A 27,823-nucleotide genomic window follows, 5' to 3' on the forward strand; every position below is an offset into this window, starting at 1 on the left:
TATATAGATTTAATATTCTAATAATAGATTCTACTACAAGATCTACTGTAGCCTATAAACTATATAATTTAGAATAGTATACACAAGCACATCTATTAGTGGCTTTAACTTATCCTATAAGCTTATGTAAATACTAATAGTAAGGCATACATCTTTGAAACTTTAATCAAAAGAAAAAAACAAATTGGATCTTTGTATTTAGTTAATTTAGAAAGCATTTCTTTTTGGAAAGGTTCAAAATTAAATTTCATTCACATGCAGTTGATTCATTGTGACTGATAGTTACAGTGCTCTGACTATAACTAACCATAAGAATTTTTTAAAATTGGCAGAATGTGGTTAATTTATAATGTGCAAGCCCATTAGCGAAAAAAAAAGAAAATACTCATCATTTTCAACAATAAGTTTATTACAGAAAAGACGGTGAAAAAAAAAGACGACTACAATTAAAAATAAAAGCTTTTTTATCAGTTTGATCATAAGACAGGATGCAATCGACTTCTGATCAGCAACAAAACACATTTATTAAACCAACATTCGCCCCTTAAATCACAACATACTTCATTAGCCACAACAAAACTTACTCATGTGGAGAGTGTGAGATCTCACATTAACTAAGTTGCATTTACAACCTAATTTAACAACTAGCAACTGTTTACAACTGGAAGGCACAAGTAATTCAACCTTTCCATTTGCACATGTTTTTAAAACTGTACTCAAAATTGGTGTAATAATGGCAGTATATTGTACCTTTTAAATCTTATTTTAACATAAAATGTATCAAGATTTAATTTGTTTACAATGCAACATGTGTAAGAAACTACAGAAGAGAATATGATCCAACAATACACAAGATAAATAATGTGTCATTTCGTCACAGCCTTCTTTCACTTCATTCTCTCCACCTCCAAATTATGGTTTAAAAGTTCGCTAAACAGACATTTTTCATGATTTTTACATAAAAAGCAGCATTGGACTACAATAAGAGCAATAAGAAAAAGATATTCTATCCAGAATACAAATGATAAAATTTACATTTTATAATTTCAATGTGTTATTTTTTTTTAAAATTAAGATCACAATCCTAAGCATGTGGAAGAAACTTGACTTAAGTGTTGTTTTTATACAGTATTGGCATCAGTATTAGAAAAGACTACCATAATATAAAAAGGTCTTGATGGTTTGATCAAATACTTTGGAGATTTTAAATCAAATACTACTTTGATTTTGTCTTTTAAAATACAAAAAAAAATATACAAGATTATGTCTGGTATCTAATCATCATATGCAAGAATTTTTTTTTGAAAAATTGTTAAGTGGTTAAGAAAAAGAACAATAGACCAATGACACTTTGCTCTTCTCTCTTTGATTGATATTTTGTTGGTGCTCAAAATAACATTGAGAAATGGAGTTTTTTAAATCAATAAGCTCTACAAATAAATACAAGTAAGTTGGTCATTTTTTTATGCCAATTATTGGGGAGGATTTACTTGATGGGATAAACAAATTTCATTCTTATGATTGTTATAATAAAAAGAAATTATACATACAAAAAGATTAGAAAATCTGGTGGTTTTCTTAATGGAGTTTTGGTAATCAAATCACAGAAAGACTATGGAATAACTAAGAGTTTACAAAACCTTTGGAGTAGGGGTACTGTGATTCACTAGCTATATTAGGTTTTGCAATAAAAAGGGATTTCATATTTTCATGAAAAAGAGACAGTGTAGTAATCTTTTGATCTTTAATGCAAAAGTTAGGAAATATAATGTAAAGAAGAAATTGTTCATTCACTATCCATGTTTAAAAAACAGCACTATCAGGAATTTTTTGGTACTTGATAAAATGATTTCTAACATGGGAAGCAAAACATTCAAAAAATATATATAAATATTGTTCCATGTCCCAAAAAAAAAATCAACAGTATTACAGTAAATGACAGCTAAAATTAAACAGCATACATGTTAAAACAGGATAAAAATGATTTCACTACATATGTGGTAATTGAGACCAACAATGAAAATAACGAGTCAAGGCAAAATTGAGAATTGCAAATGTCACAAAGAGATGGACAAAAAGAGACACACCAAAAAAGTGGAGCAACAAACTAGATTCAATGAATGTGACCAAACAAGACTAGCAAGTCTAATAGATGTCAAATTAATAAAGAAAACTTTATTCTACATTGCCTCACATTTGCTGCACTTGTATACAAACAAGGCAAAAAATACTTTAGAGTTAACTTCTTGAAAAAAACTTTTTCTAAGAATAGAGTAAATAAATTATTCGTCTTTTTATCATTATATTAACAATTTTCTTTTGCACTCATACCAGCATATAAAATCTAAGATAAAATTATTCATGCAATTCTAAAATGTTCTTTCTATTGCTTAAATTTCCCAACATTCATACAAACATAAACATGTTCTTGTCTGTTAGGCGAAGTACATCACCCTACATGTGTCTGGATGGACTGTCACTGCTCGCGCCAGGTAGAGTGGGTTACGGTCCTCGCTGTTGTCTGAGTGTCTGCTACCTTCGCCACTGGAAAATAGGTCATCACTGGTACGTGAGAGTCGTTAGAAAAGGGGCGGGGCCAGACCCCCCACCCAAGACAAAGGACTACAACACCACACAACAAACGTGGGTGTGAGAGTGTGTGTGACGCTACAAAACAGAAAACCCTAATAGATGACAGATCACATTGATCTATGCCAAGCCAAGTTATCTCATTCGACATTTTTATTTTTAAATTTGAGACAATATAAAAATTGTATTAATCCTTTACTTTACATTTAGACCATACAGCCTCTTATTAGCCTCAACCTAACAATGGTAGGTTACCAATTGTGAATCTAAAAAATTTGCTTTTACTACCCTTGGCCCAACATTGGCAGGTGTTAGTCCTACTATCCAAAACATATTCGGTTAGTCAAGTTCATCTTATGATAAAAAATAAGCTGATGTTTTAAATAATTTCATACAATATAATTCCATGCATCCTAGTAAAGCTGAAAAAAGATGTGTAAATAAAATGAAGATATTGGTGTTTGTTGAGTGTTACTAGCAGTGTTCTGACGTTGGTGCTAAAACAAGAGCAGAGTTCTTGGAAGTGAACCACATCTGGTGATTTCAGTTTTACTTTAGTACTGGTATATTTTAAAAGAAATTTCAGCAGAGTTACAGCGTGCCAAATTGAGATTCTAGCATCACAATGTATATACTGTGCAATGTGTGCCAGGTATTTGTGTTAAATAATCATCTAAGGATGAATATTTAATTTAAATATCTTAAAAGAATAGTGAGAGCATTCATTGTTAACAAAACCATACCTTCTGGCTGAGCTAAAAAAAAAAGGATGATTACGGTTGTTTAAGTACATATAAAATTTAAAATAAATAGAGGAGTTGAACAGGTAACTTGTAAGTAAGGGTACTGTTGAGTCACAGATGCTCCTCTTATCACAGGCTACTGACATATAACTTAAAGCCTATTATATACCTGCAGTGTAAAGCTTATATTTTGTATCAGTGGCCTTAACTAAATTTATCTATTGACCACATTAAACAATGTCTGGACATTAAAAAATTAATTTGATGATTATGCTTGGCCTTAAGTTCATAGCCATCAATAAGTATTGTCTTACTAGTCTAACAAAGCCACCAGCTACCAAAAGAATTATTCATCTAAGTGACTGAATAATTGACTGATTTCTACTATAAGCACAATTATATTTGTATTATCTTAATGTTTTTCTAACATTTGCAGTTAATTTTTTTAAAGAACTTTAACCTATCTGTAGGAATAGAAAATCACCATATAATTCTGATAGAGAAAATACTGTGATTTTATGTAAATGGGCTGAAGTATAATGTAACTACACAATAAGAACAAATCTGACTAGATGCAAACAAAACAAACTAAAATTTGTGTTCATAAAATATTTTGAAATTTACTTCGTGATCCACTAGGATGTGAGCGGTAACGAATACATTAAATCTAGGAAAATATAATAAATTAAAACTAAAAAACCTCCCATAGACGCACCTGTCATGTTCCTTTTCAACTAGATGGTATCTTGCTCTGAAAGCTACCAGATGAGCATAGTAGGCAGGAGCAGGGATGGATACAGAACGGGTACAACGAACATAAGTATGGCACAACTGATATGTCAGAATCTGGAGTTCATCGGCACCAAAGCGGTTGTCATCCCACAGTACATGGTAATGAGATGGACGACTTGTGCCCTAAATAAAAAAAATTTAATCATTTAAATTTCTATACTTTACATAATATTTTCCAGCTAATCTATCAGTTCACTTGTTAAATACACAAACATGATCTACAACAGCATAAAAGAGTCAACTATATTTCATACTCCAATGTTACCTGAATTCCAGCATGAGAACAGAGATAAAAGTCAAACTCTGTTGGGTGGGTGATTCCCTGGTCGACAGTGGTCCCTGCAGGGATGTTTCCACTGCGACCAGTTTGGTCCCTACGGTCAGCACAAAAAAGGCGTGTGTGGTGGCGTTTCTGTACAACAATAAATGTTATACCAGGCTGGTAGTCAACCTCAAGCTTCATGCATGCTTCTCTCACTGCACGCAGTTCATGGCTTAGCACCTGCAATAAAAATGTTTGTCGTAAAAACAAATCACAACATAATTGCCACTTTTACTTAATATTAGCAAAAATCAGAAATGTAACTAATATTAAAATACTGATATCAATCAATATCTGTGCAGGTAGAATTAACACCGCCTCAACATTACTTTGTCCATCTAGCACATCACAGGTCTCACCGTCATTACTTATTAGGATTAGGGGCTACTTTAATCAGAGATGCATGTAGCAAGTGTCCAGAAAGCATAATTAAAAAACTGCATATTTCTGTTTTTTTATAATATAAAAGATGCCTTTTGCTTTTTTTTTTTTTCAAAATGAAATAGAAAAAAAAATGACCAGCAAAAAGTTTTAATTTTTTTTTAAAAAGTGGGGTGAGGAAAGTATGGATTCTTTAGTTGACAAATGGAAAAGGCAGGATTACATTAGAATGCAGAAAAGTTACCACTCTGTAAAATGTTGCACTGCTACTAACATTTTGTATGTCTACTAACCGTACTAAATTGGCCTTCACTGACTCCATCACGATAAAAAATGATACGGGTGGGTTTGAATCTAGTTGAGCGATAAAATTGGATAAGGAGCTCCTTGACCATTGTGGCAAGGTCTCGAATAATCTCCTGCCTATGTTCTTGAACACGCACTGTGGCAGAGTATCGACTAGGGTGTGCATCCATGCTACCTACAACCTGCAAAATTTTAAATTATAATTAGGATTATTTATAATTATGTGATAATCATTAACAGAAACACTTGCAACAATGTATTAATTTTTTGCCTTTAGTTCCTAATATTGGTAAATATTACAAAATCTAACTTTCTTGAAAAACAAAATAAATTTAAATAAACATTTATAATGATAAGGTTCAAAATACAATAAAGACAAGTAAATAAACAAATTGTAGTTATATTTTAAATTTACTATTAAATTTAACTAACTATTTTTTAGGGGGCATTAGATGTTTATGTATGCCTCTATTTTTAGTATTTGATAAATATATAAGTTGATACTCAAGTTTACAAAATAACTTGTGCAGTTTTTATTCATTTGATTTGGTTAAATTTAATTTAGCAAACCCTTACGACTAAAAATTATTTTCTTTAAAACCCTAACAGTATCTCTAAACAATTATTTGCCCTATCTTATAGTTGGGGTCAGTTTTCAGGTTTGAAAACCAGCAAAAATAGCTCAGATGACTGATAGAATAATAATATACTTAATTTGACCACAAACCCACCCACCTCAGACAAGTAAAAGCTTGTAAAAAACTTAAATAACATCATAATAAGCACACTTACAGCTGCTATAGAAGGTTTCAGTGTGTCTCCTGCTGGAGGATGAGTCACATCAGCACCAAGGAATATGATTGGCTCACGGAAAACATGAGGCCTGAAAAATATATTCAATGTTCATTGTAAAAGAAAGATATTAATTAACATTTTAATCACAACTTTTTCTTATCCAGACAGTCGACACTTGGATATTTTGATTAATTTACCTGATACTGGGCACTAATATACTGTTGACCCCTCCTAGCTTGACGTTGATCTTAAGGCAGAGGTTGGACAATGTTTGTGGGGTGGTTTTGTTCACATTTTTAGCTTGTACACACTGGGTAGCTAAACCAAAACAGATGTCACCAACTCTCTTTACTTCAGCTGAAGAGAGATGAAAAAAATTATTTTAACTATAATTCAATTTTGATATTTATTAAAAAATATGAAACATTTTATTAAAATCCTCACCATATACAGGTGTCTTGCCAGGTAAAACAACCACAATGAGTTGCAGCCCTTGATAAGTGTTCTTCAAATATCGAAACATAGGCTCCACTTGATCTGGTCCAGTTGCGTACTTGCAAAAACAAGGCTGACCCATAATTGGCATGCCTGCATCATTGGAGATCCTCTGTAGCTGCTGTGTAAAGTTTCTGAAAAAAGTTTGCCATGAATAATTTAGTTTGATAGACCTAAGACAATGTTACCTAAGCCTTTTTTATATGATTTTATATTTTGGAAGTTGTAATAACAAATAGCAATGAGACCTACCTTAGGGCATCCTCTCTGACTGTTCTCTGGGGGGCAAAACAAGCTATGGCCCAAACTCGGATTTCAATACCTTGATAAAACTGTTTTCCTCTCATATCCCATACACCTTGATTTGGAATAGCTTGCGCTTTTGTCTGTTTATAGTTAAAACGTCACAATCAGGTTTATTTAAAAATACACATTAAGTTTAATTTTTTTATGTTTAATATTTTATCATGGCTCATAATAGTTATTTCCATTAACTTTTTAATTTCTTCAAATATTTTAAAATATTTTTTTTTAAACTTGTTACAAACTAATATAACATAATGCAGCTTAGGATCGTGCAAATTAGAAATATGCAATCTTTTTAAAAAAGTGAACAAAATGTCCTTATCTCTTTCTAAACAACTAAAACAATCTTACAAGTTTAGAAAGCATGTTATGATAATATAGGACCTACATGTTATAAAGGATTGAGGGTTTTGTTAATACATGTTAAACAAAAGAGGTTACTAAAAATACTACCAGTACATTTTAAAATCTCATGAATGGTTATTGCCATGTTAGATAAATTTATGACTATGCAATATTAATGCTACAATTTATGTATACTGTTTATGTATAAAGAATACTAATCAAATGAGACTTACTGTTGAAAGTCTGCAAGGGTTTTTTTTTAAATCTAAATTATTAGCAAAGCATTAAAGCTTTAAAAAACATCTTTCTCTCCACTGTTTTTTAAATTAAATTTTATCTTCAAATCAAACAGGAAATAACCACTAACACCTTTTCTTATACATAAAAATGTTATGGAAATTGTGCCTTAGTTAAAAAGTGAAATTGTTTCTTTTAAAAATCAATGTGTAGCCTGATTCTTGTGGAAGTAAAATAAAAGTCTTGGTCAAGCAAAACCTAGTTGGCTCTAGTGGTAGAATAATTCATAACTTTATTATGTGCTTAACTACATAAGCAACATAAAAACCAAAGCTATCCTGGTACACAGCATTTTGTACAAATATTCTAGCTGTACATCAACTACCAACAGTAAACACGTTTCAGCCACCAATTGTTTGTGTTACTAATACCTATTCAACACCCTAGCAACAAAGTCTGAGGGACTGAACTAGAAGTTTCATTTTTATTTGTTTCGAAGAATTCTACTCTTAACCAGGCATTCGCATTGATTAAGAACTAAAATCCTAACACGCATGGTATTTTTGCTTTCCAGATAGGGCGCATAAATATTTTCTAAAAAAATACAGTTGGTCTAAATGGGAGATAAAGGCACAGTTTCATTATTTATATAAATATTAGCTATAAAAAAATGTCCATTTAAATTTAAAGTTATTCCGAACCTGTCTCTGTCTGAACAAGAGGCCACTTAAATAAAATAGTAATTATCAAAAAATTACTATCTCCCAAAATAAAATGAAAAATGTACAAACACATGACAAGGTAAAAAAAGTGGACAAAAACATGCATTAAACATGTAGTAGATCAGGCACAATAAGTTCCTTAGATAGTTTTTAAAACTTTAAATTTCCCTATCAGATATCACTTTAAGTAGAAGGAATTAGTAATTTTTTTTTTCAAATGAACTTTCTTATGCCAGGTTTTACTGTGGTTTTTTTAACTAGTTTTCACAAAAATAATGTATAACAATAACCAATGCAACAATTTTAACTCACTGCATTAAGAAGGAGCTAAAAGATTTTTTTCCCTACAGGGTAAATCTTGTTTTTCTTTCCTTACCCTTCCACCATATTGCAATTTGGGAGCATTTAAGACTCTGCCAGTCACATCCATCATTTGTGTGTGAATACTGATGCCAAATGTTTGAAGATAAGGGTCCGCATTGAAATTTGCTTTACGGATCTGACCAAGGGAAGAGAAAGGGAGAAAGCCAGCGCGAACACCGCCTTATGAGCAAATAATCAATGAGATTTTTATTTTATTTAGATGGAAACAGGTGATAATGAGACAGGGCTGTCGGCTGATCCATCTTGAAGGTACGATCTCAATAGATTCTGAAGTTCCAGGCAGATCTAAAGAAAATCTTACAAATATCTCCTTTGTTGCAATATTTTAAAAAAAAAGAAACTAATGTTTCTACATAAACCTGGCTCGATATCTATGTGGGAGGAAAAAAAATTTGTTTTAAAAATCTAAAAATGAAAAAAGCCCTGTGAAATACCACTCAGTACAGACCAGTGAATGTAAAGCTTACCACAGTAACAAACAAAAATAAGTCTTGACTGACACAAGTCTACAGTAAAATAAAGATAGTGACACCACATTTTCCCATTGAATATAGTTTTCAAAATGAAAATCTGGACATTGTCATGCAGTGTAGATACAACTGTCTAAAATGGATGTTTGTATTGTTAAAATTATGGTGCAATCTCATATAGTAAGGCGGATATTAATTTCGCATGCTAGGAATGGTGGGGAATTTGGTATTAAAATGTACTGCTTTCAAAGATTTAACTTTACATTTATTTTTGAGATATAAAAACCCATTTTAAATTATTAGCTAAATTCTATTTAAGTCGAATTTTTTCAAAACTTTTAAAAAATCTGCCCTCTCCCTCCCATAACCCATGGCATTTGTAGAAGTTATAAATGTATAACATGCGACAGGTCCAGACACACGTGACCACATGAGATAAAGCAGCACAGCAGACACAAGCTCTGACTGTAGCAGAGACTGGACACGTGCAACTCAATTCTCCTGGCCCATGTCCAGTGTCTACTCTAGTTCATGTCTAGTTAATGGAACTGTTAAAGATTTGGGACACAAAATAAAAGGAGTACATGGAATATTCTTATTTGACTCGTTACAAGAATAATCGCAAATAGTGAAAGTGACCAACAAAAAAATATTCCTTTTTAAATACTTGTGTCAATTTGTCAATTTGAAATAGCAGTTTAGTTAAAAAACCATGTTAACAATCAAGTATCCATTAAAATATTTTTTTGTTAGTCTCATTAAGGAAATATTAGGTAGTATTTGTGGGCCTACCCGGCCACCATACTGCAACTTGGGGGCTGGCAGGACACGCCCTTTTAGCTCAGTCATGTCGTAATTGACACATATACCAAACGTCTTGAGGTAGACGTCATTATTGAAGTCAGCTTTGGTAACCTGTTAGAGAGGTGTGCATTGGTGGACCTACAAGCTTATTATTTGCACTAGACCAGATGATATACAATCATAAAACATGGTCAATGACAAAATATTGATATGGATAACAAAAGAATAAGCTTTAAGGATAGGCAGTTAAAATTTTAAGAGTTAATTTTTTAAATGTCTTCTGCCATCCTTAAATAATCTGATTGAGTGGTATTGCTTAACAGTGACATGCATGCGCACACACACACACTGACTATAGAAAGCTAGTACATTTGTCCAAGTGGCACTAGAATTTTTAGAATTTTACACATCTTTATAGTTAAATTTCAAAAAATAATTTTAAACATGTTGAAACCATATGACAAATGTACTAAGCTCTAATAGTCAATCAATTAGATCCTCATCTCTGCACAATCATTTGATTGGTCAAAAAGAGGGAATATTTGTTTCCTTGCTTTCTTTAGCTTTCTTTATTTTAAAATACCTTTAATTATAAGAGGTAATTACCTAATGTAGAAATGTTTCAAATTTTTTTAAATGTTAAAATTTATTAAATAACTGATCTCAATGAAAAAGAAAGCAAGTTCATATCCTGAAAAAAGGGAATTTCACTGATAAAGAGTCTACAATTTTTATCCAAGTGCTTTTGTCAAACTCTTGTGGTCAGCTTGAGGAGAAACTATCATAGCTAAGAGATGCATCAGCTTCCACCTAGAGGAAATAAGGACAAAGCTATAGCAGGTTTAATTCCATTTTAATAATAATCCAGAGATCCAAACTGTCCTCTTGGTCAGCAGCAAAATTGATGTCCCTTCCTTATGAAGAAATTTTTTTTTAAAATTGTTTGAGTCTGACAAAAGCTCAACAAAATTTTTGGCCTAAAGAGAATAAGGTGAGGAAAAACAAATGATTTCTACATGGTAGAGTTAAAAAGTTGTCATAATATCTGAATGGTGAGATTCTGCAGAGAAAAGACATTCACTCTTTGAACTGAAACAAACAGCAACTTGACAATTTAAAAACAGTTACAATTTTTATATCATACATTGTATTTCAATTTTAATTAATGTTTAAATATATATTTATTAATAATATTTAATTAAATTTTTAATATGCTAAATTAATATTTTAATAACTTTATGTACAAAAGTACTGGATCAACAATCTGCATTTATTTAAATTCAATTCATTAAAACTTACCAAGTTATTAATTTCTTTTTCTCGATCAGGAGCAGATCTTGCTGTAGCCTGTAGGAAGTGAGTATAAAATTTGTAAACAACACAAAGAAAATGAGAAAAATAGGTCAGCAGAGAATAGTCAATGCTCAGGAACTGTTTGCCCTTTTCATCGAAATCCTTATAAATTGCACCTCAAAACGAACAGTATAACTTCTAATAACCCAGACATATAAGATAACTCAAAGATTTTTATTATAAATGGTCAACATACCTTGATCATAGTGGAAGTTTGCATATCAGTCAGTTTTTTAATGCAGCGCTGACCACCAACAATGTTGCATACCTAAATTTAATTAAAACAAGCAGTTACTAGGATTTTATCACTTAATACTGTTTGTAACTAGATGGCCATGAAGAAATATACAACAAGTTACCTCAAGTGGTAGATATGTGTGCTTTTGTTCCTGGCCTACTTGTAAGCAGGGTAGATGAGGGTGTCTGTTAATTAAAAATATCAGTTATATCATGTTAATGGAATTTTTAAACAAAACAACTCAATTGAAAAGCACAAAACTAAGTATAGTTATAGTAATAGTCACCATATGAGGAAGCAAACAAAACTTAATAATTAATAAAAGGCTAAATTATTATGAAGTAAAAATTTTATGTTTAATTTAATTTAATGATTTTAAGTGCTATATAATACAAATCACTAAAAAATTCTAGACACAGAAATAAAGAAAAAACATAATTGTTTTAATGTAAACAATGTAAGTTTTATAAATGAATTTGATTCAACATGTTAAAATGTAAATGAACATACTGTAATTTCATTTTGTAACGTTCCATAAAATATCTTGCTACTGTACATTCTATTGTTTGACCAGATTGGAGTTGCAGAGGGAATCTGAAATTTTTAAACATGCCAAACTTTTATATTTCCTTTACGAAGAAGACGAAAAAAAACTTTAAAAAAAAGGTTTTATTAAGAAGAAAGTAAAAGTGATAAATGTGATGTTAAAGCTCACTAGTTGATACTTACGACTGAGTTTGAGCAGGTCTTCTAGTAACATTGCATACTCTGTATTTGCGTCTCATAGTTCCACAATGTGTGATTTCAACTTTAAGACCTGCAAAAGGTAAATAATATTGATAACTCAGCAAAAAAATTTAAATGACTTGTCTTAAATATTTTGAAGTAACTATAGTAGTATGTCAATTAGTTATTTTATAATTAGGTTAGTTATATATATTTAATACTTACCTTTGATTTCTTTGGTAAATTTAACTCTTTGAGAATCAGCTAATGGTCTTTTCTGCTCCCCAATATCTGGCAAGTCAAGCACTTCACACATAAACTCTATAACTGGTTGTTCTTTATAAAAGGCAGTGGCAGAAACTGAAGAGAAAATAAATATTGCATTGCTAAAAATTGTAAAATAATTCATTTTGATTGCATACAATAGTAAAATCAAAAGTATAATTATTTATGAATCAATGTTTGGGTGACATACCATCAATATTAAGCATCATTTTCCAGTGTGAAGGCCGGACAGACTGATGGAAACCAAACCAAACTTCTCTACCGCCACCAAGAGGATGATCATAGCCTTCAGGGGGTGAGAAAAAGGAACGACCAACTGGCGTGTATCTGCAAATTTTTAACATTTATATACATTTTTACCATTTACATAAAATGTACGTGTCTTCAGAAAAATGGACCAGATGTGGTAAGCTAATATGTGAAAGTATGTGATATTAGAAAAAAAAATTAGGTACAAGACAAAGATAAAAATAATTAAATTAGAAGGCGAAAAAAAAAATTCAAATGTGTTACATATCTAATTACAAATTATATTTTTATTTTCTATAATAGTTGTGCCTTTCATATATAATCAGGCTTGTTTATATAGGAATTAGCATAAATCCTCACGTTTTACTAGGCAAGTGTCTCATGACAACATCCAGCGCTTGGATTGCATCCATTGGAATTTGTCTTGTGCGTCCCTCCAGTGCCTCCTCCAGGGCAAACAGGCTGACCTGGCCCACAAATCTGATTCCAACTTTAAAAACTCTATCTCTTCCTTCCCCAGGCAAGGTAACTTCTAGTTCAACCTAAGATAGATGACATTCAGTATCATAACATCTGATGGCAAAATATTTTCAACTAAGCTGATTACATATGGGCAGTAAAAATATTACAATACAGTAATTGTTAGATTTTAACTAAGCTCATTAGGCTAATGAAATTAGGAGATGAAAAATATTAATTTTTAACACCAAGTTTAAAAGAAAAAATATAAATTATTAGTGTATACATATTTTTTTTGCTTTTAGTTTGTCACTAGCTAACAAGTTTTGCATGAGAACAATAGACAGCAGTCTTACCTTTTCTGAACCTATGGGAAGCGCCTCTCTGCTATAAAGATTTTTCCTTCCATCAAACACTGGCTTCTGACCCTGGAAGATTTTTTGTTGGTAAGCAGTCACCATAGTGTCAATGATCTCTCTGAAAAAGAATCTTGTATTAAAAATATTTTGCTGTTTGAGCATTCATTGTTACACCCTCAGGAGTAAACTTTGTAATAGGAAGATAAAAAGAAATTGTAACTAACAAAAAACTGTAAAAAAAAATCAGTTAACTTCTTGTTAGAATTATAATAACTAAAGTCTGTACTTGTTTTAGGGTAAAAGAGCACATTGTGTAACTATTCAGTATGTTATATTAACATATTTTTGTATAACTTCTTGCTACACTAACCAAATCAACTCACCTGTTTACTCTTCTTGGACATTTATCTGGTGATATATTCACCTCATAATGATGGATGATACCTTTAGGAACTCGCACTTGAAAGTGATTTGCTCTAAGTGAAATGGTCCTGCCCTCTGTGCCTGTGTTTGGTCTAGGTGGAGATGTAAAATCAGCTAATGGGGTTATGGGGGTGGTAAAGCTTTCTATTGGTGCTGGTCCAAATGAAGGTGGTGGTTGTTCCGGTGGGCCAATAGGGTTTGTTACTGGTGGAGGTGGAACTTGAAGCAAGACGAAAATTACATTGGTTGATGAATTCAGAATATTGCAGTAGAAACTTAAATTTAACTAACAAAAAATTACTACATCATTTTTTTAAAGTAAACCAGCAAAAAAAAAAAAAACCATTAATTGTACGAACTGAATACAAGACTAATAATTAATTAAATCATTGAAACCTACCATCTTGTGGTAATTGTGAAAATGGAAAATGTAGACCGGGCTGACCTGCACACAAGGAACAAATAAAACATTTTAAAATTTTATAAATTAAAACTTTTCTGCTGGCCTCATAATTGAGGAATAACGCAACACTGAAATTGACGAAAAAAATGTAATAAGTTCAAGATTGATAAGGTTATAAACAGTGTTTATGCTAAACATTCAAGTCAGTGCCAGCAGTATAAACATGTGACCTGGATAGAACACAAGTGGTATGAAATATACACAGAGTGATATGTACAGATAAGTCTAAGCAGCTTAACACCTGAGCATTTAATAGACATTAGCAAACAGTAATGTAAATGTAAGCTTTTTAAACACCATTATTAATGAAGATTCAGGTTTTCTTTGTTGTTGAAACATGTGGTCTTGAAAAGAGTTTTTAATTTAATGAATCCTCTGGTAGTATCAATGGATGAATCATAAAATCTACTCTTTACAAATTAGGGTTTTTGCACTTAAGCCTAAGAATAAATTTTAATTTGGCAAGCAATGTATATGAGCAGAATTGTAAAGCTATTGTTAGCTTTTGAAAAACAGTATTTCATGATAGAACTCTTAAAAACTTGTTTTATTGCAGCAAATTATTATAAAGCAGAATCTATAAATTATAATACAATTTACTCCAAAAGAAATAAGTTCATGGAGTTGAGATGAAGATATACTCGAGTTAAGTAGGCTTGGTAAAAACTAGCCAGAAGAGACCTAGTTAGTAGTCTGAATCAAATAAGATTTAATCATCAATTTTATTAGCCAACCTGTGAACAAATTTAACATTAGTTATTATTTAAATAGCTAATGATGTAAAATCTTAATTGTGTATCATGATCCACAAAATGTCTATGAAATCATGCCTGTTCTGTTATGAGCAGAACTGAGCACAGGGTTACTGGTGTTTTTATGTGATTTGTGGAGGGTGGTCTTCAAATTTTATTAGCCATGTGATTGACTTGGGTTTGTGTGTGCATAAGATAAACAAGGAAATGAAAATTACCAAGCAAAAGAAAGAAAAGCACAAAAACTAAAGCATTACAAAAAAAAAATTAAATGCATGAACATAGAACTCATAAATCACACAAAAGCTATTATGATAAAAGAATTAATCTAGAAGGAACAGTAGATTCCAACTCTAGATTTTTAAAATTGCATTTGTGTTAGGCAAGCATGCAGAACAGAAATGCTTGGGGTTCTTGAATCCAAATTTTAGTTAAAATTAGAAAAGCAGATGTGTTAGTTTAAGATAAACGCAAACTGGGTATTTGAAGCTTAAAGGCACGGCCTTAGGCATGATGCTCTATACATTGTGAGTGGATGCATGTTACAAAATCTTTTTAAACTTTACTAAGTTTTAAATTTGTGTTCTTAAAGCTAGATGTAAAATACTTTAATATAAGATTTAAAACAATGTTAGATTCCAAAACGTAACATTAAATACAATGAGAACTTACTAAAAGGGGCTGAATAAAAGTTGTAAGAAATGTCATTTGAATAGTACACTAAAAGGTATCTAGTGTGGCAAAAAGTACACTACTGTACAAAAATATCAAAACGTTAAAATTTATGTCTAATTCTCCTTTTAAAAATTTGGAAGCATGTAGCATTATCTTGATATATACTAACAGTGGACCAGCAACTATTACCAAACTGACAACTAATTAAGCAACAGTTTATTTTATTCCATTTCACTACCATTCATATGTGTGTACACTTCTCATAAACCAGCTGTTTTATTTTTAAAATAACTATGAAATCATTTCAATACAACTACTATAACTCATTTGTGTTGAAGTACTGATCTATCTACCTATTACATACAAGAGTGTTTTAAGTAAATAATTTACTATTTTTATGTGCACCATTTTCTGTTAATAAAATTTATACAATAGCCCCTAACATAAAATTATTGCTCACGATCGAGAAAGCTGACTATGAGTCACTGGCCAACTGCATTGCCCAATATTTAAATAAGTAAGATAGGCAAAAAGCATAAATAAATTAACACAGAGGAAGCATGACGTTTTGATATGATTGCGCTCTTACGTTTAAATGATTTATTTACAGGACTTTAGCAACTACTGTATTTATATTAATGCAATGATGTATGAATGATTTTCTCAACATCAAATGAAATCATGACATCAATGAGAACTTATCCAAATGAAAGTGTGGGTACTGATGTAAGATGTCAATACCTACCATTGCCCAAGTGCGGTCCCAAGAAAGAGGGCGGCAAACCTTGGCCTTAAAAACAAAATAAAGACCCACACTTTACTAGCTTAAATACAAGGCATTCACATGCTTCAGCTACTTACTACCTGACAGTTATCAAGTTTTAAAAACTGAGTAATTTTAAAAGTTAACTTTTTAAAAGCAGACACTTTCATTGTTGATAATTTTCCTGCTCAGTTTGATCCAACTTTACTTCAATAGTTTTGTTTTTATTAGCTTAAAAATTGCCAAAGTTATTAATTTATTAGAGATTTTGTAATTAATTTACAATGCTTGTAATTATCTGCTGGACCTATGCTGTAAATAATAACTAACATGAGTCTGATCAGGTAGGTAATTAAGGGGTAAATAATCAAATAATATGGTATTACAAGGTACTTTGTGAATTTTATAAATTAATAACAATTCTTTGAAATTTATTAACAAAAAACAATTTTTAATGTTATTGTTAGAAAGATATAAAAGAACTAAAAAGTTTTAACTTCTTGTATTTATATAAAAGTTAACCAAATGTGTTTACTGTTTATGAAAATTAAGGTTACTAGAAACTTTACATACAACACAAGAATAGCAACTACAATGAATCTTACTATTTGACATTTTGAAAGTGATAATAGAAGATCAATTAGTTTCAACAGACTGTTACTTCTTTATACCTTATTCTAAAAATATTAATCGGTACCTAATTTAATTACTTTTAAATCATTGTAACTTTCTAGATCAGGTAATAGTTAATTTTAACCAGTTTTTGACATGTTATGTTATGTAAGGTTTCAAGCAAACAAACAACAAAGCACTGCTTCTTGATTCTAACATTCAAGGCATAGAATTGCACACACAAAAAAGCAAAAAGAAAAACAATGTAAAGAAACAGAAATCAGAAGACAACTTTTCTTCTAAAGTAAACTGAATGTGAATTAGGAGTTGTGTTACAGTTTAATCCCAATGTTTCAACATCAGTTTAGTAATGTGAACTTTGTTACTAAAAAAAGTTAGTGTCAATAGTAACTTGAATAATGAACAAGTTATTTCAACACTATTTGTTTGTAATGTACAAACCATAATAGTTCATGCCAAATCTATACAGTCCTAACTGGTAATTTCTGAAATCATCTGCAAATGTTTAAACATTTTCCAAAATGTGGAATCATTGCAACTAACTCAGCCATACATGGGAAAAACAAGCAGAAAGGGTTAACAGGGAAACATCTTAATTTAACACAACAATTCTGTTCTTTAAAAATGTATTACATTTGTTTCCCATTCATATCTGATTACTAATTAAAACCCAATGCTAATGATCAAATATAGCTGATAACACCTAATAAAATATATGTTCAATCATTAATAAGTAAAAAATGTATCACTGTAAAGATTAGGAAGAAAACAATTATAAGGAATTCATATTTTGCATCTAAGTCTAGAACAAAGTATTGATGTATATTAGATTTTTAACTTAAAATCTTTTAACTAGCAAACCACACAATAAAAAAGAAAAAAAAACACTACCACCATAAATAACTTGGGATTTTTTGTGGCTTACAATGGAAAGTGAAAAAGCAAAGTGGAATGGAAGTTAACAAATAATGAAAATTTTAAATACTTTTAACACTTTTAACAATGCTTAATTTAAATATCTTTTAAAATTTCTTCTTTTAAATGCTTCAATGGTATAAATTAAGTTAAAATTAGTTGACCATTAACAAAATTACATTAATAAATTACATCAAACAAAAGTTGACATTCTTTACTAAAAATTGTAAATAAAACTTTCAAATAATTATGTTTATTGCACTACAAGTCTACAACTACAAACTAAATGAATGGTGAGATGGAATATGAAATATGAATCATCAACTAGAGCCAACACTAACACAACCCAAACAAATCAGTGTAAGTAGGTCTATATGACATCCATACACTAAAATTCAATAGCAAAACCTCACCATCTTCACTTTTGAAATGAGTGTAGGAAAACATGGAAGACTCACCAGCTTGGGGCTGCCCAAAGCTGCCACCATGACCTGAAACAAAAAATAGCTTTCATTAATCTACAATTTTCTACAGGGATATATTAAAGGACATCTATATATAAGACAATACCCCAATGTGGAAATCCACAAAAATATTAGTTATCTTAAACTTAACTTTCAATACACTTTAATAACAACATGTAAGATGCTTCCTCATCATCTTTTCCCTATTTGGGCCCAAAACATACGGGGCAGATGCTCATGTACACTGAATTATAAATAATTTATACAGGCCTAGCTATTTTTTACTTTCTCGTATACAAAGTATAGAGGAAGTATTGTATCCTACACCTCCCGCAGTTGAAAAAACAAAGTTTTGCAATTTTGTCAGTGTATATGTATCTGTGTGTATGTCTGTGAACACGATAACTAGAGTAACGTTACAGCTTAGTTGATGAAATTAAATATATAAGTATTATTTCAAGTTTGTAGTTCTGAATCAACTTTTCAGCTATTTCCGGAAGTGGAACTAATTCTACTTTTGGTTTTTCAAACTTGAGTACTGTTTCAGATAGATAAACAAAATTTCACATAACTAATTCTCTGCTTCTGTCAAATTTTGAGAAATTTCTGTTCACTGGAAGTAGTACTTAACGCTTTTTGCGATTTCTCAAAAAAAAAACATGAAGTATTATTATTCCTCACAATTATATACACATTGTTTGCTGTTCAATTTGTGAACAATTCTTGTTTCTACGAGATTTTATTCTATTTTTTAAAACTTTAAGTAATTTAAGTAGATTAAAATGTCAATATCACGAGTGGCCATCCCCCGTAGTGTTATAAAAGTATATTCCAGAAAGTTTAGGGGAGATCACTCCCATTTTATTTCTAAACTGAAATGCTTTAGAATATGACTCATATAATTATAAACCTTGATTGTGCTGAAAAATGTAATTAAATTTTAATAGGCCTATATAATCTATATAGATCAGTTATTAATGAGTGCTTGTGTTTAAGAATTTTAATTTTCAAATTAAACCTAATCTATTGAAGTATTTCCAAATGCTTGTTTAAAAGTTACATATTTGATGGCAGCTGAAATCATTGTTATAACCAAACTTAATGCAAATTTGCACTCATTAATCCTCCTTTGTTAGGGTGTTATTAAGTGCTAAAGACTTTTATAAAACTAGATATTGCAACTTAATAATTACTCAATGAGTGCTTTTAAACAGATCCACTGCCAATGAAATCCGTACAATTTTGCAGGATGAATGGTTTTTGCTTTTATAACCCAGAAACATACTGTTTGATTTAAAATTTAACATGTGGACATCTATATGGACTTAAAATCACCCCCCCCCCCCAAATTGTATGTCATGAATGGATGCATGCTTGTATCAAGGCACCAAAAGTTTCAGCAAGTAGTTAATATATTCATTTGTGAGCACATACATTTGAAAGTGAAAGAAAAAGTAGGCCTACTTATTGAAAAATTAAGCCGACGGGGGAATTTTTAGAATGTTTTATACCGGTGTCCGATAATGGAATCTTCTTTAAAAAGGGGTGTTAGGTTACTGGTAGTTAACTAAAAACACACATGGCTGGCTAATGTCAATGCTAACCATGTCCCTAACCCTGGTCCTACCATACGCCTAACAATAACAATTTCTAACCATAAAATTAGTCGAGATTACAATACTACTAAAAACCCAACACCCCTTTTTTTAAAGAAGATTCCATTATCAGACACCAGTATCTATAATCATCCTTTAACTTAATTTTAATACACTAATATGGCTGGCTAATGAGGCTAATGTCAACAATGCTAACCTTGTCCCTAGCCCTAACCCTACCATACGCCTAACCCTAATTTCAAAAAATAAAATTAGTAGAGATTATAATACTACTAGATCTATTACTAATTACTACTAACAACCCAACACATCTATTTTATGGAAGAGTCTATTATTGGACATCCGTATCTAAAATTATCCCAAATAGGCTTAATAAAAAATAAACAAAGGAAAGTTGGTTGTTGGGAACAGTTGAACAGTTTAGTAAAAAAAATAGCCTAACTGAACCATCATAGAAAAGAAAGTAGCCTAATGAAAAGCGGAAGAAAAAAGACATAGGATTTAGATCTAACCTATACAAAGCAGTTTTAGGTTGTAGACACAGGATAGTATATTGATCTTTCAACAGTCTGATTTCTCAGACATGACAACTATGTGTGTGACTGCTTCAAAGAAAGTGTGTAGGATTTGGACAAAAGGCGAGACAAAAAAAATCACCCAAGAATAGTATGTAGCTTTTTCTGACAGGGGCAGACAACCTACTCCCAAAATCTCACCATGAAAAATTTTTGTGTTTTTAAAAAAAATATTTGGGGTACTCTCTGGTTTTTTGGAAATAAAAAAGTACTTTACTTTTTCCTGTCATTTCTACCACGTTTTTTGAACAGGAGAGGATCAGCTCTGTAATGAAGTAAAATTTTCATTTTTCCGATGTTTTTTTTACCAAGAAAACTTCAAGTGAAACATTAGGTAAGCTTGAACCTATTACATTTATAATTATAACATTATTCTTTTAGCAGAAATGAGCATAACTTTACAGAAGAACCATTTACTCTTGTAACTAAACCATAAAAAGTTAAAAAACTCATCAGCAATTTACTTAAATTAATTTTTTCCCTAACTCAGTAGGGAAGCATTTTTCAGCTGCCATCTTGTTTCCGTAATAGAGAATATATAGTAAAAAATGTACTCATCTTAAAACCTTAGTGTTGCAATAAATAGCTGAGACTTTTAGCAGAAATGAGAATAACTATATAGAAGAACTATTTACTCTTGTAACTGAATCATAAAAAGTTAAAAAACTCATCAGCAATTTGCTTTAATTAATTTTTTTCTCAACTCAGTAGGGAAGCTTTTTTCAGCCGCCATCTTGTTTCCCCAATAGAGAAAATATAGTAAAAAATGTACTCATCTTAAAACCTTAGTGCTGCAATAAATAGCTGAGACTTTTAGCAGAATTGAGAATATCAATTAAGAAGAACCATTTATTCTTGTAACTGAATCATAAAAAGTTAAAAAACTCATCAGCAATTTACTTAAATTAATTTTTCCCTAACTCAGTAAGGCTGCTTTTTCAGCTGCCATCTTGTTTCTGTAATAGATAATATATAATAAAATATATACTCATTTCAAAACCTCAGTGCTTTAATAAATAGTAGAAGATTGAAGCTGAAAAGTGAATAACTATACAGAATAACCTTTTTTTCCCTTGTGATAGAATTATAAAATGTTCAAAAAGAAGTCAGCAATTTACTGAAAGTAATTTTTTCTTTTACAGAATTAAGTTACAAATTTCTTCACATATCTTGTGAATTTTGCAGAGCGTGCTGTTCCAGACAGCCCCAGAAATGATCAAGTGATGAAGCTCGACCCCAAAAGCTGCTAGCGGACCGATGAGGATGTTTTTGGACAGAAGATAGTGGCTGGTATGGTTCACCAGTATCTGTTGGTGGACAAAAGGCTCCTGCGATATGTCCTGTCTGTGCTCTTACAGTCTACGCAGGATGTTATGGAACGGCAGATATCCCCTTACTTGACTGGTAGCTATTCTGACCCTTCTGAGGAAATGTTAAAATGGACTCAGCTCCTGCCCACAAGATCCATGCTGAGAGGATGCTGGGATATATGGACTGATGCGCTGAGCTCTAAACACCACTGGGTTTTCTGGATTTCAGGGTGAAGGCAAAGCTGAACTCAACCCTTCAGTGGCTGGGAAGGAAGTCAGAAGCAGAGCAGAAAGTCCTAGAGGGACAGCACTTGGCTGGTAAGGACTGCAATTACTTCAGAAGGTTTTTGAATCAGAAGACTGGGATTCCTGTACAATCTCTAATTGTGGATCTTGCAAACGGTGACCTCAGTTTTGATTAATAGTTAGTGGTGAGTTATTCATTTTATTATTATTTGTTGAAACACCCAGCTATTGAATTGTTTTAATCAGCTCAATATAATGTACTGGATAGTATTGACTGTATTGTATGTAAATTAGAACCTACACATGAGGTAAGATACAATTTTTCCCCTCATTTTAAATCAAAAATGTCTTTAAATAAAAAGCTAGGCCTCTTCATTAATTAGGTATAGCCTAGTTAACTATTATTCTTTGCGTTTCAGGGTTCTTAATTGTATATTTGTATTGTAATATTATAGCCACAATGTAGTTTTAAGTTTTTAAAGATAGTGCTCTCTCGGGCCTAACAATTTAAATTTTGAAAGAAAATTATTTAGGCCTAGTATTAATATTAAATTTTTTAATTATGCGCAAAATAATACCAAATTATTAGGCCTATAGGTGTAATTAAATTTTCTGTGTTATTTCAGGGCTGATATTATTGTAACTTTTATTTTTGATAAATTGTGATATAATATTTCCAAATAAAAAATTTTTAAGATCATTTTGCTGTTTTTGTTTTTTTGCTTTATGTGTTATCTCCCTTTTACAATATTTGTGTTGTTCGCCTCATTAAAAAACAAAAAAAATGATTTCTCAGCTTCTAATTAAGCTAGAAATATAAATGAAGTATCTATGTCATGTTTACCTTTAACACTATGTAACTAACAGGTTTATAAGGTATAAAACTCAATAATTCTAATCCAATGCTACTACCTACCCAAGAACAAAGAAGAGACTCTGATTTATTCGATTATGACGCCATGTTAAACTATGTAATTTGAAAGCGAAATTACCTGGTTGTATAGGAAACATATTTCTTAGTTTCCTTAATCTGAATCCAATCAAAATGGATCGAATTAAAAAATAGTTATTCTACCCTACCGCCGAGTAAAAATATTCATGGCGGTGAATATGTTGTGGTTCGGGTTCCCTTCCGTCGATGGAAATATGGGTCACGGCGCCTCGATTTGAAATTGTCTTTACTATTGTAAAATCAGGATTTAGTTAGGCCTAGCATATGTGGGACGAAGCTGAATCATACACCACACTCATTATGTAGCGTTGTCAATGTATCAATGTAGGCCTAACGTCACCCCAAAAATCTGCTTTGGTAGAACAAAAGTCAGTTAATAGCCATTTTAGTTACTAGATTTAGAAATCTAGGGGCTGTAATATAGCCAGAGAATGTTTAGGCCTACTCGAATCAAACTACTCGTATCTGTCTCAACTACTAGTCTATCAACTCTTTACCATTTAACATAATAAAAAGTATGTAGAGCGCTAGATCTAGAGCAGGAAACCATGTTGATTGTTTATTTCATACATATTCTAATTCTAGATGTAGGCCTATATATATATATATATATATATATATATATATATATATATATATATATATATATATAGTATTGTATAGGCATAAATTAGATGATATTAAAATTAAGTTAGTTGGATTCTAAACTCTAAACGAACTAGACCTAGCCTATTAGAGCTAGTTCCACAATACGAGTTATTAGCCTAAAAATTAAATCTCTACTGTTTAAAAACGGCCTATCTGCTGAGCATGAAAGTACAATGTAAGCTATATAAAAATTGTAAAAAATATCGATATCTTTTTTTGGGGGGAGGGTGGGTTATAGGCCTAACATTTAACAAACATACGATAGATATAGTTGCTCGAATATGTAAGTCGCATAAATCATGCTTACGACTTTGACTTATACGCCTACTTATCTTGGAACTTTAAGTTATAGCATATAAAATGCCCATGTCTCTGGAATAATTAGCTTATTCATCATAATAAAAACAGTATAGTCCATTAAATAATATTTATATTCAATGTATATTCAATTTCAAAAGTAGTCATTACGCTTAAACAAGATTAGATAGAATATATAATCAACAATTATTTATCACTATGTGCATACAAACATTTTCTATGTGCTTGACAAAGTCCTATAGTTCAGGTTTAAATTTTTAAAATAATTTTTAAATGCAAAAGTATGTCATATAGGCTGTATCGTTTCTAAAGTCTGACCCCCCCCCCCCTCAGTACGATGACCCACCCCCACAGTTACGTAAAACACGCAAGGCATGCATATTAATATATGGTGCGCGAAATTAAACTTGGGGGATAAGTTTCAGTCTAAATTATTTTGAATTTATATAATTTGATCATTCGGCGATTGCTTTTTCTCCCGCAATGTTATTGCACCTGCTTAATTATCTATAATTTAGTAAATTAAAAAAAAATGATCAGTTTTGTTTGTAACTTGACCACGTCAAGTTCACGAACCTCATCTTCATGTTAACAGTTTACCACAGTTGTACAAACTTATATGCGGCGAATTAATTACATGCTAAACTTTGTTTTGTGTGCTTTTTTTTTTCTACACGGACACTGCAGTTTTAAATGTTGAAATTCTCTATGCAGATTACAAATTTTGTGTTTATTGTAACATTATATATATTTTATTGTTTAATTTAACGCGTGGAAGCCCACATGGATTGGACACCCATCCTCCCAGTCCACATAAACAAAAATAGTCCAATGTTTCCGACCCCAATTTCACCCCCCCCCCCCCCTTTTTCCGTGTGGACGTCACAAAATGATGGTCTCTAGTATTAGTATTGATTAATGATACACGACCGCAAAAAAAAGTTAAATTATAAAATAGCACCAGATATTTATTAATAAATAAAATTAAATGACTAGAACTTAATAATTTGGTTTCTTGAACTGGAGCTTCCCCCCACCTGTTATGTGTATATATTTTCTAGTAGGGGTAATACAGAAGTAGAATAATGGGCCTAGGCTATAGGCCAGCTCTACATTGGCTCTAGGATTCTAGGCTATTTTTGCTAGGCCAATACCGATTTTATTCAGTATTTTGTAGCATAGTCTTTAGTATAAATTTATTTATTTCAAGACATTTTTAAAGCTTTACGCTACAATACATACCAATATTGGTATTATAATATTTTAGCATGGATAATTAGTTTCACGTAAGTAAAATATGAATTCCATACGGACTACTTTTTGTCACAAAATCTTGCGTAGCCTCATTACATCCGCTGCGCATTTTCTTCCTTTTCACTGTAGGGCCTTTCACCATGAGGTTGTAATGTAGTTGTGTGTTAAATTAAATAGATAGTCTTATATTTCACACCACTTTATTAAACCAAATAATCATCTACAAACATAAACCATATCTATTAAACTACTGTAACTGAATTTCCATTTATGGTTGGATGGTTTATTTAAAAATACAATTTTAAACTGATGCCTATCTGAGGCCGATGACATGTCGAGTTTTTTTTTTTTTTTTTTTACAATGGCGGCATGGAATCAAGAAATAACACATTTCTCGAATTCACTTATTCTGTCTTATTTTAACAAGCTATTGACTAAAGTGTTCAACTTTGTAATTTCAGTACACTCCGCCTCCAGAAGCGCCTGGCTTCAAAGGTGCTCAAATGTGGCAAAAACAAAATTTGGTTAGATCCCAATGAAACAAATGAGATTGCCAATGCTAATTCACGTGAGTACATTTTTTATTAGCATTTCAACTCTATATTAGTTTTTTTGTTTGTTTTTTATTTAGATCTGTGTAGAGCTTCATTTTTATACATGAAATAGTTCAATATGCACTGATCAATGAAGCATCATAGCTCCAGAGATAAAGATCCAGATCCATGTGCATTTACATTTTACAAGTCAATGATGCTGTAAGAAGTAGTAGATCTAGTTATATTAGTGAAATGTCCCAACAGTTATCAATTATTTTGTCATATTTGGGTGCCATGAGCCAAATCTAATTTTAAAAAAGTTTTTTGGATGTATGGTCTACAGTCTGTTTTTGTGTGTTCTTATTTTAGGTCAAAACATCAGGAAACTAGTTAAAGATGGTTTGATTATTCGCAAGCCTGTGAAAGTTCACTCTCGTGCCCGTGTCCGCAAAAATGCAGAGGCTCGCCGTAAAGGCCGTCACATGGGCCATGGCAAAAGGAAAGGTATAGCAAAATACTTCTTGAGATTTTTTTGTTTCAAATATATCCTAGTTACTGAACCTTTTTTTCTACATTAATGTGAATGCCATTTTTTTAAGGTACTGCTAATGCCCGTATGCCCACTAAAATACTTTGGATCAGACGTATGAGAGTTCTTAGAAGACTCCTGAGAAAGTACCGTGAGGCTAAGAAGATTGACAAGCACTTGTAAGTATAAATATTATATCAGATATTTATGATGGTAAATCTCCTTCCTATTGTATTGATATTTTTTCTTTTTCTAGATATCACCTAATGTATTGGTGTTTTTTTTTCTTCTAGGTACCATGAATTGTATATGAAATGCAAAGGTAATGGTTTCAAGAACAAGAGAGTTCTTATGGAGTTCATCCACAAGAGAAAGGCAGAGAAGGCTAGATCCAAACTGCTTAGGTACTTGTCTTTTTTCTTTTTTTTTACCCCCCTCCCTGTACCCCCATTAAAGGTTGTACTGCTAACTTTAGATTTCTATTTTCTGACTATTGTATGTGTGTTATTTACAGTGACCAGGCTGAGGCTCGCAGACAGAAGGTTAAGGAAGCTCGTCGTAGACGTGAGGAGCGCATTGCCCAGAAGAAGGAAGAGCTGTTGAAAAATATTGATGATACCAAGAAATAATTTGATTGTAATTAAAAGATTCTGTCAGTGTAACTAGATCTTCTGTTGTGTGCTTTATTTTTATTTTTCCCCTTTCATGATGCTGCTGCTGTGTCTGTTGAACACTTTTGGTGGGGCAGGGGCATCTTCAATTTTGGAAGATGATTGTGTGATCCTCTGTAGGTTGATAAGCTCAAACGCTGGCTGATGTTGGCTAGAATAATAAGCTACTGCTAGGTCTGAAATCAGTCCAAAAATGTTAATAGTACCAGGTACTGCAATACTTTGTGTTAAATTAGGCCCTTTTTTTTTTACATGCATCCTTCAAACTATGTATACATCATTTATTGGTACTTAATAAGTAGATCAACTCATTTAAATATGTAATGAGCTGCATGGAAGTAAAATACATTTCTTCTGAAGTAATGGTTCATTCTGAAACATTTATCCATAAGCATTGCTTAAAGTTATTTCCTTGTGACCAGTGGCAGTTTTTAGCTACATTATCGTGCATAGATACCCCTAAATTCACATAACATGGAGTCATTTCAAGTCTTTTACAGATAAGCACCATAACTGCATATTGTGAAAAATTAAACCCTGCAGCTTTTAAGCTCAAATTTTAATGGCAAGTTCCAATTTCACCCACTTCATTAAGATGAAGTACATGTCAAATTATTTAGCGGAGCTTATCTGAAAAAAGATAGACACAGTCTACACATCCCCACCAATAACATTAATGGGTCAAGTGTCACCTGTAACCATTGTGGATGAAACCTCCCT

At 31.6% G+C, this 27,823-nt stretch overlaps 2 protein-coding genes across 20 annotated transcripts; one reads left to right on the forward strand and one right to left on the reverse strand.

Moving 5' to 3' along the window:
* Positions 1–388: 388 nt before the first annotated feature.
* On the reverse strand, positions 389–25,427 carry LOC131942980 (protein argonaute-2). Of its 19 annotated transcripts, none has more exons than XM_059302969.1 (25): positions 25,356–25,423; positions 18,398–18,475; positions 17,511–17,564; positions 16,419–16,463; positions 14,184–14,228; positions 13,744–14,002; positions 13,358–13,478; positions 12,903–13,084; positions 12,484–12,620; positions 12,234–12,368; positions 12,012–12,099; positions 11,793–11,876; positions 11,404–11,467; positions 11,241–11,312; positions 10,991–11,038; positions 9,680–9,802; positions 8,410–8,532; positions 6,676–6,809; positions 6,373–6,557; positions 6,126–6,285; positions 5,926–6,016; positions 5,121–5,315; positions 4,390–4,626; positions 4,048–4,247; positions 389–2,544 (listed from the first exon to the last, which is right to left on the reverse strand). In XM_059302969.1, the coding sequence occupies exons 1-25, from the start codon at positions 25,381–25,383 to the stop codon at positions 2,436–2,438; spliced, it is 2,997 nt and encodes a 998-aa protein (XP_059158952.1). In that variant the 5' UTR covers positions 25,384–25,423; the 3' UTR covers positions 389–2,435. The 19 variants fall into 19 exon arrangements, with proteins under 19 accessions (XP_059158952.1, XP_059158953.1, XP_059158950.1 ...); XM_059302970.1 differs by having other exon boundaries at positions 389–2,562; positions 18,443–18,475; positions 25,356–25,422; XM_059302967.1 differs by having other exon boundaries at positions 389–2,562; positions 25,356–25,422.
* Positions 25,418–27,094, forward strand: LOC131942983 (large ribosomal subunit protein eL19-like). Its single transcript, XM_059302987.1, has 6 exons — positions 25,418–25,512; positions 25,829–25,935; positions 26,273–26,407; positions 26,503–26,611; positions 26,726–26,836; positions 26,947–27,094. Exons 1-6 carry the CDS (start codon positions 25,508–25,510, stop codon positions 27,059–27,061), a joined length of 582 nt encoding a protein of 193 aa, XP_059158970.1. The 5' UTR covers positions 25,418–25,507; the 3' UTR covers positions 27,062–27,094.
* Positions 27,095–27,823: the final 729 nt, after the last annotated feature.

The sequence above is a fragment of the Physella acuta genome, unplaced genomic scaffold, assembly GCF_028476545.2.
Source record: "Physella acuta isolate Inbredline_101_S28 unplaced genomic scaffold, ASM2847654v3 ptg000436l, whole genome shotgun sequence".
In the NCBI taxonomy this organism is placed as follows: Eukaryota; Metazoa; Mollusca; class Gastropoda; family Physidae; genus Physella; species Physella acuta.